We start from the raw sequence: 14,974 nt of genomic DNA on the forward strand, positions 1-14,974 counted from the left end.
AAGAAAAGAAAAAATTAACCTGATAATTTCCATCCCCATCTGGAAATCTGGAAATTAGCTAGGGTGGTTTTCTGGTCTGCGCAACTTTAATCCCAACATGGTTCTGTGTATTTTATTCTCTATATACGTGTGCATGCAATATTTTAAACTGGAGAGAAGCTAAACAACATTGGATTCCCGACGGGGATGAGATAGAGAAAGAGAGAGCATCAAATGTCGAAAAGGAAGCTCCGAATGCATGGAGCCAAAAGCAGTTGTGTATACGATATATATAAATTCTCTGTTTTCTTAGAATATGATTTAGTTTCTATTATATAATCTCGAGCTTCAGTAGATGTATTATTGTCTGAGATCAATATGAAACTAACTCTGGGTTTCGTGGTAGGGTGTGATGAAAGTCAGCTGAGAAAAGGACGTCATCAGAAAGACCTATTTGCCACAGGGGCGTCATCAGCTAGCTTCTTATTTTCACAGAATCACAGGTCGTGAATAGCTGCATACCCGGCGAAGTAGTTACCTTCAATCTGGAAGTATTCTGAATATTTGATCTCGATCTTCAGTCTACGCGAACTTACGTTCAGTTAATCATGCATGGATGGCTATTTTCGACAGCGTGATCATTGATCTCTCATCTCTGACGACCATTCAGTCTAGCTAGTTACTAACTTAGATCACTAACCTCATCACATTCTGTTTTTCCTTAATCATGCAATTTTAGTTAACTTGCAGACTTGAACTTAAAACATCATTGGTTGAAATTATATACTTTTAGATTCAACCGGGGACAATCAAAGATTTATACCTAACGATGGACTTAGTCGTAAAGTTTACTTACTAATTAATTTCGGGTGTCATTAATTAAAATTTTCCTCTGGATCTCTCTATATATGAGAACAAAAAAAATCTGACGAGTTCAAAAGTTCAAACTTCAAACCCTAGAGTAATATTGTAGCACCACTATATTGTACGTAGCGGTATCTAGCTAAAAGAAAACTTGACATCCTAGCTACATATAAACCATAAACTACACCCTCCATGTAAGAATGATATTAATTCGTAGTAATTGAAAATGAGAAGGAAAATAAATTTGATGGAGAGGAAAGAGATGATAATTCCTGCTCACAACCATTTAGTCAATTGGGCGGACAGCTTGTACATGTGTTTTATTGGTAGTAGAAATGTCTTGAGTTTGATCTTATATGTTTCAACCTAAATTTTTCCTTGAGTTCAAGTCATTAAGCGCCGAGGTCTCGAGCTAAAGTTGGTCGATGTTGTCTAACGGTACTCGATCTAGCTGGATGTGTATAACTATTCGCTTTACACTTATCGCCTACATAACCAATTATATACATGTGTCATCAAAAATATTGGTATGTAGATGAGTGGCTGACCGTCTAATCCTTAAGGTAAAGGATATGGTTAGGGTGTGTTGTATGTGATGTATCAACTTTGTTCTCAAGTTGTAAAATGAGTCTTTAAAGTAATAATAATAATCCTTAAAGTTGTAAAAAATATTAGTTACAACATTAGTCCTTATGTATCCTCACATTAGTTACAAGTAAATACCAATGTTGTTCCTTAGTTAGTTTCGTTAATGGAGCAAGATGCAATTACATTTATCAATATCCAAGAATGTTATGTAGGAGTAGGACTGTACGAGTAGGAATGGTGAACCTTTTTCAGGAGCGGTTTCGTTGCAGTATCGAAGGCGCTCCTAGGACTCGGTTTGGGTTGCATTTTTCGCCATTCTTCCAAGCATAGGCTGCTAATTGCATGGTTAAGCAGGATGTAGTTTGCTTGATTAATGTACATGTTTCTGAACCTAAGTCAGTGTGCAATGGTGGTGATCAACTAGTGCTAATTATTTAACCAGCATTAGATTGAGGAAATCAGCTAATTTCGACATGGTATCAAACCTATTAGGTCTCTTAGAGAGCTAGAGATCGATTTGACAAGTTGTTTCTTCATTTGTTCATAATTTTTTTTTTTTTGGTTGAGCATTTGTAATTCATAATTCACAATGATCCGGTTCATTTGTTCAGATACTAAGAGGTATAAGATATATCCGGTTCAAGAAGAAGCGCTGTAATCACAATTATTGTGTATGTAGATGACAGAGGTAACTCCAAATGCAGATCTAGAGGTAACTTAATAGAAGTTTCTAACTACCAATTATAGATCCTCCCCGTTTCTACATCCATGTCACTCGCTCAGCAATAATCGCAGCATGGCAGTGTTTATAGGACTACCTATCTCTATGGTATCATCAACATCACATGCAGTCCTCGATCGCTGCCGAGACATCACTGTGTGTATGTACTACTTCCTACTAGCTCCCACACAGGTATCACGGACGGTCCTATCAACTCTGCCCCCCTCGGGAAATTCACCCTAACTTATTTGGTTCCAGTCCAACTTTAACAATACTCAATAATAAACCTAAACACAAAGGCAAGTAACTTTCTGAGGAAGAGAGATCAAGCACCCCCTTTTCTGGCTTCAAAATTAGAACCAACTTTTAGGTCATTTTTCCCGAGTGGTTCAAACTTCAAACAAACATAATCTCATCGTTCGAATTTACCTTTTTCAATTTAACTATTTCTTAAACATAATTGGAATTTGAGCTCCCCAGAAACCAACAAAATGCACACAGTCCTACACATTCTGCTTTTCTCAAACCCCAGCTCACCCAATCGCTCGCACACTTCCACTTTTGTATACGTGTGAGAAAGAAAGAGAGACTGTGATCGATGCATGGTGGCCCAGAAAAAATATATGGCTGACCGACTTTGGGGATGAGAGAGTTGGATAAAGAGGGGAGAGACTTATAGGCGTAAGACTATGACTACTGCAGAAAAGAAAGCAGAGAAAGGGAGAAAGGCCGGTTTAGAAAGAAGAAAAACTAAAAGATAGCCAAAATATTATTCTCTTTTTAGCCATCATGGTTTTTGGTTTTTTCTCTCTTAGAAACCAAAACTAGCTAGCTAACCAGATCGTCTTCCTTACAAGAGTCCGAAAGATAGCTCTAGTATATTTTTTTTAGTGAGACTCTTTCTTTTGTTTAGATCGATCACTACTGCTCAAAAACCACTTGACTTGGGTTTTTTTGCTGTCTTTTGGCGCAATCGGACCGTCTAAATTTAGTCTGCGGCTTGTGTTTGTTTGTTTGTACGTTCTCTTCGTGTTTCCAAAACTAGAGTTTGTCTGCGGCTAAATTACAAGGGAACAGATTTGAGCTCAGATTCAAATGATGTCCGGTGATGGCTATTCACTTATGCCTTCTGCCATTGAAGGGTTCGATCATCAACTGAACCCAGCAAACCCTAGTCAGAATCAGAAATCCAATCCTGCTGTCAAGAAGAAGAGGAATCTACCAGGAACTCCAGGTATTAAGCAAACTTTAGCTTCTTTCGTTTCATATATCTTCAAGTTTAGTGTGTTTAATTTACGTTCTGACCGACACTACTAATTGCCTGAAAGAGGTTATCGAGCTTAAATCTTAAGTCGGATATTTGACATGAGAACTATAACATTTCCGGTCAGTTAATTTCTGTGTGTTAATCAAATATCAGATCCAGATGCGGAGGTTATTGCCTTATCTCCCACCACACTTATGGCAACGAACAGATTCATCTGCGAGATATGCAACAAGGGTTTCCAAAGGGACCAGAACTTACAGCTTCATCGAAGAGGTCACAATCTTCCATGGAAACTGAGGCAAAGAACGAACAAGGATGTGATCAAGAAGAAGGTCTACATTTGCCCGGAGAAGACCTGCGTCCACCACGATCCTTCTAGAGCTCTCGGGGACCTCACCGGAATCAAGAAGCATTTCAGCAGGAAACACGGCGAGAAGAAGTGGAAGTGCGAGAAGTGTTCGAAGAAATACGCAGTTCAATCGGATTGGAAAGCTCACTCCAAGACGTGCGGGACTAGGGAGTACAAGTGTGACTGTGGAACTCTATTTTCCAGGTACATAAATTAATACAAGCTACGAATTAAATGCTCGTTTTGGATTTTCGATTTAATGCAAGCAGATGAATATGATTAGATAATAAATGGTGAATTTTTCATTTTTCTTTTTGAAAACTAAATAAAACAGGAAAGATAGCTTCATCACACATCGAGCATTTTGTGATGCCCTAACTGAAGAGAGTGCTAGGCTCACTTCAGCTGCAGCAGCTGCTACAAATCTTAACTTCGGAAATGATCCTTCAGCAAACAACACCATGATGAATTCTCAAGCAGTTCAAGATGTTTCTCAAATCTCTGATTTCGAGAAGCCAAGCAGATTGTCGTTTTGGATGAACCAGCAGCCGAATAATCTCAATGTGATCGACATGGCAGCAGCAAATTCTAATAATCTTTATGATATGGTGCAAATGGGATCTGCCACTAGTCTTTTCGGGTCAAATTCCATGTCCAATTTCGGCGCCTCTACTTCAATAAGTTCGGCGAATCTCTCCTTATCATCACCAATGGGACTAAAAGATCAAGAAGGAAGAAATATCAAACCCAACATTATCAGCAAGCCACCGTCAGCGCCCATGTCAGCCACAGCGCTGCTGCAGAAAGCGGCGCAGTTAGGGTCTACTCGAAGCAGCAACCAGTCGCTTCCCGGCAGCAGCGCAGGCGTAATGACCTCGCCGCCTTCCTCGAACACATTGAACTTCAACAGAGGGTCGAATGAGCTTAACCAACTTTTTCAACCGAGGAATACTACTTCATCCAATCTGGTTAGCTCGTTAAGTTGTGCATCGAACAATTCTAGTCTCGAACAGCTAATGAAGTTCGGTGGCGCGAGTTCGAATGCGATTGATCGTCAGAATAGTCTAACCAGAGACTTCTTGGGCGTGGGAGGAGATAATCAAGCTCATAATAGGCAGTTCTTGCCACATGATCTAGCCAAGTTCGGCTCAGCTGCTATGGGATTGAGTCCATTCACTGGCAACCACTGAAGTCATTATCAGAAATATCAATTAAACTGAGTCCGGGATCGATGATGAGTTGGGACCGAGTTGAATCAAACCTGATCGGTCATCAGCTAGCTAGGGACCGCAAGCTGAATAAGAGAGAGAGCTAGCAGGGTAGCGCTGCATTCTGAGAAAAGTGGTCACGGACTCCACAGAGAGGCTGAGCAGCTCAGATGAGGGGCCCCGCCGGTGCATGTCTGAAGTGACAGAACGACGAGCAAACTCCGAGTCATGATGATGTGTAAACTATTTGGACCGTTTTGGTTGCTGTGTTACGTTGTTTTATCTTGTGTATGTTTAGCCTGCTGTTGTTGTTTTATGTATGATTTCTATTTCTTTGCTTTCTCTTCTTTCGAAAATGGGGCACAGAAAACTACGTGACAGAGAAATAGTTGACCGTCCGTCAAACTAATCCGGCCGCCCCGTCAAAGGTGGTGGCCCGGCCGGGTGTGGCTATAATTAAACAAAGATCAGCGGAGGGTATTAAAGATCAGTCTGTTTCAATCATAACGTGCATGCACCACCGTTGGTTTTTGATATATAGCTAGTGAGAATATTCAAAGCGACGTAAGAAGTGAAACCTAGCTTGGTGAGACTAGTTTAGGGTTTAGACGTTTCTTGGTGTTTTGGGTTAGTGATCGAGCATAGTGTGTGTCTCTGTGATGTGAGCTTAGGGAGACTCTAGCTGCTTGCCGATGAGAACAGAATTATTGGGGACAAGGAAGTTGGGGACAGGTGTGTTGTGTGTGATGTGCGATGTCTCAACTGCCACTAAATCGTTTGGTACGTACCATCACGGAAGAAATAGAAGGGACACTAATAAGCTCAGCTAATATTCGAAATCGTTGTGTTCAATTCAATATTTTGAAAGGAGATGGGAGTAGTACTCAAGTCTCAATCATCGACATAATGTAAGCATATTTCGAATTCTCTTTCTCGATCCATCGATTTCCTTTGTCATAGTACCATAGGATATGGAGCTATGTCTTAATTTTGAAATATACCCATTCACACATGTACCATTCAAACTAGAAATCTTAGCTAAACACCTAACTACTACACCGATTGATATGATTATATGATTTGTGCTATAGTTTACTGAATGATTGATTCAAATTACAATTCAATGTGTTCTTAATTATTTGGACTATTCTACTATACATAATTACATATATGTATAGCATACATCAAGCCGTGAGCCGTCCGATCGTTTTGAATTTTGAATTGCTAAACGATCTGACGGCTCACAATTTTATATATGCCATATAAATGTGTATAGCAGCCGAACCTTTCTTATTTTACCTGCAAAATCTACAATCTTACTTCTCCTTAAAATAAATCCTAAGAGGATTTCATATGCATGTATTCATCGGTTAACTATATTACTTGGAAAGTGTCTTGCGGGAAATTAAAGACCCCCTATGATGCAAAACAAGATTATATCATAGATGAATATTATGATTATTATCTATAAGTGAGCCAACGATATGCAAGTATTCATCGATAAACATTCCTTTGAAAGTTAGCATAAAAAAGAAGAAGAAGATTACTCGGAAAGTATCATGCGGAAAAATGAAGAACTGTTGATTGATGCAAATCAAGATCATACCATGCACGAATCTTATCCATAAGTGAGCCAATTGATCATTAGTACTGTTAATTGATGTAACAGTGAGCTGATACATGACAAATACTGTCCACCATCTGCCAATCAATATTATGATCGTTCAGTTGCCCTACTACGAACCAGAAAACTTAAAGAAGAATACACAATAATTTAGCCTTCTAAACCACTTTCTTAGACTAATTACAATACGATCGAGCTTGACTAGGAGAATGACTTAATTTGGCTTTCACTTGCGAAACTACTTAATTTCAGATCCTTTTTAAGTTTTCTTCTTCCAGATTTACATGATTAAAACAAGCTAGGGAGATCGATAACATTACAACCTCGGAAATGAGATTATTAGAATGTTTCAAGGTTCCAATGAGGATCCTCGAAAACACGCATGGAAGGTGAACGCCGTTCATTTGTTCAAATTAAAACCTTGTCTAATTACTTGTTTAATTAGCTGGTTTTCCCCAACAAGCAGCTGCTGCATGCCATGGAAAACGAATCCGAGAAACATTATTGTTTCCTCAGACAATACTATTGTTTTGGGTGACCCTTATTTTCAGGCACAAAGGTCACACACACATAGCAATCCAGCGTTTCTATTATAGGGCACTGTTTAAGTCTGTTGCCCTCCTATGAAAACCGTTGCAGAGCACTCAGTACTGTGAAAAGGGAATCGATCCAAAAGCTTTGACTTGATTCCACATCATTGTTAATTGTTCTATAAATAATTTGGTGTAGAACCCTAGCTGGGTATTCATAGGGCAGATGCATGAGATCGATTGGAAGCCGTTGAGAAGCTTGTAACTTTTAAATGGCCAATAATAATGGGGGTCCTGGGATTAGCTTAGCACAAGTACCACACACTGGGGTTTCTGGGTCTACGAAAAGCACGAAAAGAAACAATATCGAAGGTAATGCAAGTTATGCAACTTTATCGTGTAATGAGTTTGACCTTTTTATTGGTACTTGTAATGACCAGCTTTAAGCTTTTTGAGGCCTCCTCGGGTCTAGCTTTAGTTGATCTTTTGAATTTAGTTTGAGTACGTTATTAGGGTTTTAGGGAAAGTTCCATTCCAACTAGCCAAGTTCTGGGCAAGCGTCAGCAATATATATTGGCAAAAGAATCTTACTCTCGAGAGTGGAGACCTAGGTATTTACTTTGTCTAATTGAGTAGAGTGTTGAATACGTACTTGATTCACTTAAACAACTAAAACTTCTACCATGTGTAATTACTTAATTTGAAAAAATTAGTGATTAATAAGAATTTGGTCTTAGCCATGAACTTTGAAGAGTCAAAAGTACGAACTTCTTAAGTTTTGAAGGATTCGTTGATATGACTCACTATATTTAGTAAACTAAGAATTTTGATACTCATGTTTGAAATGTACTTAAAAGCTAATAAGTTCAGTCCTCATCATATAATTAACGCGTGCATGATATATTATGTTTTTGACTAAACTTTTTCTAAACTAGAGAGTTACAACCTACCTATTCCCAATTGACATTGATAAAAGGCAGACGTTGCACTCAACTAATGCCAGTAAAGAATACTTTCACAAGTGGAATCTCTGGTGTAATGAACACCAATGGTTGGATTAGCCGTAACATTGGCGTCCTGGTGATCATGCTTAGAAGAGAAGAAAGCTAGAACAAGAAGTAGCTAGATGAAGAATCAATGTCTATAACCAGAAACTTGATCCTCCAAGGTATTGAGATGTGTGGTTATTGCAAGAACTTTAAAATCTCCATCAACGTAAATTTGAATCTATCCGTGATTGATTGCGTGACATAAACCCAATTCTTTTGCTGCAGTGCTAAATTAATCTTCAGCAATCAGCAGCAAGCATATATAGTAAAGTTTCCTACTTTTGATGGAAGAGCAGACAAGAACATGATATCTTTCAACGTGTTGAAACGGAGGCCGGAAAAGATTACGAGGCCTAGTAACCGGCCCACTAACAATTTATTCATGGGCTGGGCAACCGAGTTTGGGTCAGATTCCACGCGTCTCATCAGAAGAAGGATTCCTCGCCGCTCTTTATGACATGGCAGGTCGTCATTGGTGCCAACAAAACTCACGGTTAAAGACGAGGTAATTCCACGTGGAGAACAGCGATAGGTCCTAGTAACGTGGAACCAAAACACCTCTTCCTGGTCCGTCTAGCTAACTATTAAACACAAATTTCTGTTCTTTCAGAATTGCCCGGTATTAAAATTCTGATTCCATTAAACTCAAGCTCTGTTTCAGAATCTAAATACAAAGGGTAATGATTCGGTGTTCCTCATTCGCCATGGACCTCTTGGCCTGTAGAGGTCTGCTCTACACAGTGTTCATACTGCATTTCGTGTTCCTCTGTCAGCTTCTTCTTCTTCAACCTCTGGTGTCTGCTTTAGGTTTGTTTCTTGGACTCTTTGATCTCTTCGTGCCTTAATTTGATGTAATTAGTGGATTGATCTAATGCTTTGTGGTAAAGTTGGTGTCTTTATTACTTGGGTGGGCTCGTTTAGTTGAAAGTTTCTTGCTTTTGTGGGTTGTGATTTGAGGGTTGGTGTAATCTGGGGAGTTGTGAAAACTGAATTGGATGTTGCATTGTGTTGGTATTTGATAATGGTGCATTCTAGGGGGTTTGATTTGATTGCGGCGTTTTTGAATTCGTATAAACGCATTGCCGTTTTGTTATTGGATTAGTGCATGGTTGTGTAGTGAAATTGTCATTATATGGGCGGATAGAGAGACTGTAATCACTATAAGATTATAACTATGTAGTTTAAGTTGCACCGGATAGTCGTAAAGGAAAGGTGTCTGAATGTGATAATCTAGAGCGCTATTAGAAAACTAGGAAGATGGAAGATTGGAAGTCTAGAGGACCAGGGTGTGTTATATGTACAAAATGCCGAGTTGCGCAGAGTTGGATGGAATTGGTTCGAACATGCTGTATCAAGTTAGTGGCATAGGCCGCTTTGGTTGTTGTATGTGGCTTGGTACTGCAGTCATGTGTTGTTTATAGCTTATAAAGCATGAACCTTGCTTGTGCAGATGGCAAACCAGGTAATGCGGCTGAGTTGTTAGAGAGGGTTTCACAGAGTGTAAAGGTGAAGAGATACAGTGAGGCACTTAATGATCTTAATGCTGCCATAGAGGCAGACCCAACACTTTCAGAAGCATATTATCATCGTGCGTCTGTTCTTCGCCAGATATGCAGGTAGTTATATAGTTATAACCTCTTTAATATGATTTATATCTCTGAATTAGTAATTGTCTCTGGACCTAATTTTTGCTATCATGGAACGTTGTTTTTATGTGATGTGTGCTATTAAATTTATGATAAAATAAGAATTAGTGTCAGGTTTAGGTGTACAATACATGATGCCTGAAAAATGTTTGTTGGAACTTGGAAGGCTAGAAAGAAAAATGTTAGTGAGCAAGTATCTCTTTCCAACTTCTGATTGGAAAGTCATATGATTCAGGCTTTTGGGTGATGTAGATATGAGGAATCAGAGAATAGCTACAAGAAGTTCTTGGAGTTGAAACCCCGAGATTCAGTTGCAGAGAAGGAGCTTTCTCAATTGAATCAGGCTAAGAGTGCTCTGGATACTGCTTTGACTCTCTTTGAATCAAGTGACTTTGCAAAATCTTTGGAATATGTCGAAAAAGTTGTTCTTGTTTTCTCTCCAGCATGTTCAAAGGTAATCAATCTATTTCTTTCCATATAGCTCATCATGTTTTATTTAATTTCAGTTTGCTTCATTTATCCTCTTGCCTAAACTGCTTGTTGGTGTCACTAGGAAGTTAGGGTTGAGGATCTTATTTTTTCAAATTCTAGTGACCTTCTAATTTTGAAGGTGTTGTTTGTTGCAGGCCAAAATCCTGAGGGTGAAACTGTTGTTAGCATCTAAAGACTATTCTGGTGCCATTGCGGAGGCTGGGTTCATTCTCAAAGAAGATGAAGATAATCTGGATGCATTATTACTTCGTGGCCGTGCTTACTATTATTTAGCTGATCACGATGTTGCTCAAAGGTTTGATTAGCGCCTTCTTACCTACTGAGTAAAACCTTTGTAATCAGATCATAGTTTTGAATATTATCTATGGTTTCTGTAGGCATTACCAAAAGGGTCTCCGCCTAGATCCAGAGCATGGGGAACTAAAGAAAGCGTACTTTGGATTGAAGAATTTGCTCAAAAAGACAAAAAGTGTGAGTCCCGACAAATTGTTTATTTCATTATTTCGAGATTTCTGTATCAAGTTTATTCGTCTCCCTTTTTGGATGGGATAAGTTTGGAAATGCTACTGAGTTCATTTCAATAGTTCACCTTCTTTAGAACCTATTTGAGCCTTACCATCTTAAGCATAATGTGTTGAAATTTTTTTGAATAATTTCTCCTTATGCAGGCCGAAGATAATGAAAAGAAGGGAAGGCTGCGAGTTGCAGTTGAGGATTTTAAGGCAGCCCTAGCAATGGACCCTAATCATCTTGCACATAATGTACATCTTCATCTTGGCTTGTGTAAACTCTTGGTCAAGCTCGGCAGGGGAAAAGATGCTCTAAGTAGTTGCAATGAAGCACTTAGTATTGACGAGGAGCTTCTTGAAGCCTTAGTTCAGGTTTGCTGTTGTTTTATTGTCCCACTTTTTTTTTTTTTCCTTCAGCACATTGTCTACAGAATTACCTTTCATTTAATCTCGTATGATGCATTGCTCAGTCTGTTTACTAAATCTGATGCTTACAGAGGGGTGAAGCTAAACTTCTGACAGAGGATTGGGAGGGAGCTGTAGAAGATCTAAAATCAGCAGCTCAAAAATCACCTCAGGTTAGCCATTGTTCCATAATATGTTAATGATTTTTTATACAATATGCCCCTCTCACAATTGTTGCACCCACTAAGTTTATGTACAAATGAGCACACTGATGCATGTGCCAGTAAACAAACTTGCGTAGATTAAGAGCTAACATTTTTTATTTATTCTGTTCGTTTTTTCTTCAGCATTTTTCTTTTATTTTCAATTTTTTCCTGCTATATGGATTGGAATATCATTATACATGCACTGTGGTATCTGAGAGATAAAATCAAAAGTAGCATGTGTTTACATAAACATCTGCCTGCTTTGTATATAATGCCGATGAATTTATAGTATCAACATCTTGCTGATTATGCAGGATATGAATATTCGAGAAACATACATGAGAGCCGAGAAAGCCTTGAAGATGAGTAAACGGAAAGACTGGTACAAGATTTTGGGAGTTTCAAAGACTTCAAGTATATCTGAGATTAAGCGTGCCTACAAGAAACTTGCTTTGCAGTGGCATCCAGATAAAAACGTTGAAAATAGAGAAGAAGCAGAGGAGAAATTTCGAGAAATTGCCGCTGCATACGAGGTGTGCATAAGCTCTTTCTAAACTTATGTTTCTATTGAACTTGAACCTTTACTAGATTTTGTATGCGTATGGTAATGATGCGCTGCAGTGTATGCTGCAAGTTGGAAATCCAATCTGACTTTGTGTAATCCTCTACAGGTTCTTGGTGATGAAGAAAAACGTACCAAGTATGATAGAGGTGAAGATATTGAAGAGATGGGGATGGGCGGCGGCGGCGGTGGTGGTTTTAATCCTTTCCATGGTGGCGGTGGACAGCAATATACTTTCACTTTCGAAGGTGGCTTTCCTGGGGGCGGCGGTGGATTTCCTGGTGGATTTGATTTCCAGTTTTGATTTTTTCTTTTAACTGAAGAATGGCTTCCTTCTGTCCAGACGCTTGAGCTAACAGAGTGCTATAAATTTGTGTCATTCTATGGGAGCTCCCGATCCAATACGACTAATCGCTGACAGGTGGTGTTACATGGATTTTTATCCACCAGGAATTACAATGCTCGAGTCTGGAGCTTCTATTAGTTCATCAAACGAAATGGATTTGGGTCCATATCTGTATATGTTGAATGTACCTTTCTATGTTCAGACCAGTTCTGATTAGGAAATGAATTAGTTAATTTTTTTATACAAGAAGTGACGAAACAGATAAGGTGTATTTCATCAGACAATTAGTTTTGTTCTTGTTACTTTTTTGGACCAAGAAAATTAGTAACTGTAATACATCCATATGTTTTATATTCTGGGAAAATATATTTGTTCATTAGAGATAGTCGGAACTACAGCGCTGCACTATTAGTGAATTAGGGATGAAGCTGAAGAATTTCAGTTCTAGAAGTGTTATTCAAAAGAACAATAAAGTTCAAATAATAACTGCGGTACAAAATTCTTAGCACAATAGGCAACTGAAATAATGGAAAACAAAACAGACATTCAAATGACTACAGTTGTTCACTCATCACAACAAGAATGCTGTAAACATTGCCACTCCAAGGGACGCAGCTTTGATGGTCTGGTGCTTCAGCCCCATTGCAGCAGATGCATCAACAGGACTGTCATCGGATGATGACCCTGCTGAAGGAGAATCAGAACCTTTAACACTCTTTTTGGGAGCAGCTGGCGCTGGAGCGGGCGCTGGTGAGCCAAAAATTGCTTGAGGAAGGAGGACCTGGTCCACCTGATACACAGCTAGCTGGTTGTCTGTGAATATGGTATTAGACACTGAGGCAGTGTCAACCCCAGTTGTTATGTTCACTTGGGTGCCTGATGTGGTCACATTGAGCGGGAACTGCCCATCATCGCTATTCCCGGCCTGTGTATGCAAAGGGTTGGTGGCGGTTTGGAACTGTGAGGTACTATAGTAAGTGGGGAGGATATGGAACTGGAGTAGCTGGAGCTTTTGTTGTTCCGTAATGGAGTTTAGTGTGCCTGCTTTGAGGGATGCAAAGGCATTGTCAGTTGGTGCAAAGATGGTGATGCCTTGGTTTGATGTGCTGAGCTGCGTGTTGATTTGGTCGGCTGTCTTTGTACTTTTGAGAAGCTTGATTAAAGTAGTGAACTGACCGGCCTTTTCAAGAACCGCGGTCACATTGGTGCCTGATGGTGCCGGAGCAACTGCTGGAGATTGAGCAGAAACAATGCGCGAATGGAAGAAGAAGATCACAAAAAAGAAGAATGGGAAGCGGTATTGGGGTGTCATTGTTTGTGTTTATGTGTCTATGGCTTGGTTTTGAATAATAAGAAAGGTACTAAGGTGGAGAGTTGAGCAAAAGGTGAAGAGGGGTGAGGGTATATATATGAGTGCATAGTTAGGTGAAAGGGAGTCATTTTAAGGTGGAAAGACAATGTCATCTAGAATCCAATAGGCCAACTCTTTCTTGGCAAGTAAGAGGAATAGAGAGGTAGGGAGTTTTGCTTGGCAGGGCAGGAAAAATAGGAGGATATGTGAATGAAGTGAGTGGGGTACAAATGTTGGAATGATGGTTATGATTGCATTTGTATTGCTTATTGTTTGGTGCAAACTTTACAGAAGAAAGCTTGTAATTCAAGTTGTCAAAGTTTTCAAAATATAGGCAGTTACAGTAGGACCAATTTCTGCTATACTTTGATTTTATGAGTCCCTCTGATTTAACATCTAAACAGAAAAGAAATTATGCCTAACTACCCATAAGAATTCAAAGTAAACTGTAAATTTCAGATAATCTCCATGTAAATCAATCAAATAACATTGGATGAGCTTAATATTGTATTTACTCAAGTAACATACGAAATCCTATGAACTTTAAGAACCTAAGTTACTATCTGAGAAATTTGATTCACCTCTCATTAATATCCATTTCTAATCTAGTCCTATCTTTAAGCAAACAAAAAGAAGAGGGGGTTCAGCCAGCAATTTATTCTGAGAATGCATCCTCTTAGTTTGAAGAATATATCCACTAACCAGTGATGGGTCCTTAAAAGTTTTATTAAAGGTTTTTAAAGTGTGATGATGCATCATACATGTTATGACTTATATTCATCCCAATTTTAGTCATTGCATTACTTTGTATAGTTCTAATTCTATACTTGCATTCTCAAACTCTGTAAGATTATACTGATGTGGCCTTTTCACTACCTAATACTACTACAAGTGAGGCCTAACCCATTATTATGAGCTTACCCTTATGTTGTTTGATATCATTAAGGGGACTTTTAGACTCAAGTTTCAAAACAAAAGGGTACTTCAAGGCTTCAAACAATCCTTATTTTAAGAAAGGAGAAATTATTGGTCACTCCATTAGCTTTCATGCGCTCGACAGTTTACTCCATCAACTTTCAATTTCAATCGATTACTCCATTAACTATCAATTTCAATTTCAATTTCAATTTCAATTTCAATTTCAATCGATTACTCCATTAGCTCCATCCGTTAAGTCGTCGTCCAAATCAGTGGTTAAGTTGCTGACTGGACATATTTTTCAACTGGAAATTCCATTTAACACCCCACCTCTCTCTCTCTCTCTCTCTCTCTCTCTCG

General features: G+C 39.0%; 3 protein-coding genes across 3 annotated transcripts; 2 read left to right on the forward strand and 1 right to left on the reverse strand.

Annotated features, from left to right (window-relative positions):
* The first annotated feature begins 2,847 nt into the window (after window positions 1–2,847).
* Window positions 2,848–5,421, forward strand: LOC101307518 (zinc finger protein MAGPIE-like). The gene is made up of 3 exons (XM_004304368.1): window positions 2,848–3,386; window positions 3,573–3,972; window positions 4,103–5,421. The coding sequence occupies exons 1-3, from the start codon at window positions 3,248–3,250 to the stop codon at window positions 4,956–4,958; spliced, it is 1,395 nt and encodes a 464-aa protein (XP_004304416.1). The 5' UTR covers window positions 2,848–3,247; the 3' UTR covers window positions 4,959–5,421.
* A 3,372-nt stretch (window positions 5,422–8,793) lies between these two features.
* On the forward strand, window positions 8,794–12,552 carry LOC101307814 (dnaJ homolog subfamily C member 3 homolog). The gene is made up of 9 exons (XM_004304369.1): window positions 8,794–8,986; window positions 9,630–9,795; window positions 10,078–10,279; window positions 10,452–10,612; window positions 10,695–10,788; window positions 10,986–11,198; window positions 11,324–11,404; window positions 11,752–11,970; window positions 12,109–12,552. The coding sequence occupies exons 1-9, from the start codon at window positions 8,860–8,862 to the stop codon at window positions 12,301–12,303; spliced, it is 1,458 nt and encodes a 485-aa protein (XP_004304417.1). The 5' UTR covers window positions 8,794–8,859; the 3' UTR covers window positions 12,304–12,552.
* A 217-nt stretch (window positions 12,553–12,769) lies between these two features.
* On the reverse strand, window positions 12,770–13,725 carry LOC101308110 (fasciclin-like arabinogalactan protein 12-like). Its single transcript, XM_004304370.1, has one exon. The coding sequence runs from the start codon at window positions 13,655–13,657 to the stop codon at window positions 12,917–12,919; it is 741 nt and encodes a 246-aa protein (XP_004304418.1). The 5' UTR covers window positions 13,658–13,725; the 3' UTR covers window positions 12,770–12,916.
* Window positions 13,726–14,974: the final 1,249 nt, after the last annotated feature.

Source organism: Fragaria vesca, linkage group LG6 (assembly GCF_000184155.1).
Source record: "Fragaria vesca subsp. vesca linkage group LG6, FraVesHawaii_1.0, whole genome shotgun sequence".
Lineage (NCBI taxonomy): Eukaryota > Viridiplantae > Streptophyta > Magnoliopsida > Rosales > Rosaceae > Fragaria > Fragaria vesca.

Excerpts from the sequence above, each read along its gene's own strand:
- LOC101307518 (XM_004304368.1), top strand. The coding sequence starts at position 3,248 with ATGATGTCCGGTGATGGCTATTCACTTATGCCTTCTGCCATTGAAGGG. Across the intron at positions 3,387-3,572 it reads GAATCTACCAGGAACTCCAG|ATCCAGATGCGGAGGTTATT; the intron begins GTATTAAGCAAA and ends ATCAAATATCAG. Across the intron at positions 3,973-4,102 it reads TGTGGAACTCTATTTTCCAG|GAAAGATAGCTTCATCACAC; the intron begins GTACATAAATTA and ends TAAATAAAACAG.
- LOC101307814 (XM_004304369.1), top strand. The coding sequence starts at position 8,860 with ATGATTCGGTGTTCCTCATTCGCCATGGACCTCTTGGCCTGTAGAGGT. Across the intron at positions 8,987-9,629 it reads ACCTCTGGTGTCTGCTTTAG|ATGGCAAACCAGGTAATGCG; the intron begins GTTTGTTTCTTG and ends TTGCTTGTGCAG. Across the intron at positions 9,796-10,077 it reads GTTCTTCGCCAGATATGCAG|ATATGAGGAATCAGAGAATA; the intron begins GTAGTTATATAG and ends TGGGTGATGTAG.
- LOC101308110 (XM_004304370.1), bottom strand. The coding sequence starts at position 13,657 with ATGACACCCCAATACCGCTTCCCATTCTTCTTTTTTGTGATCTTCTTC.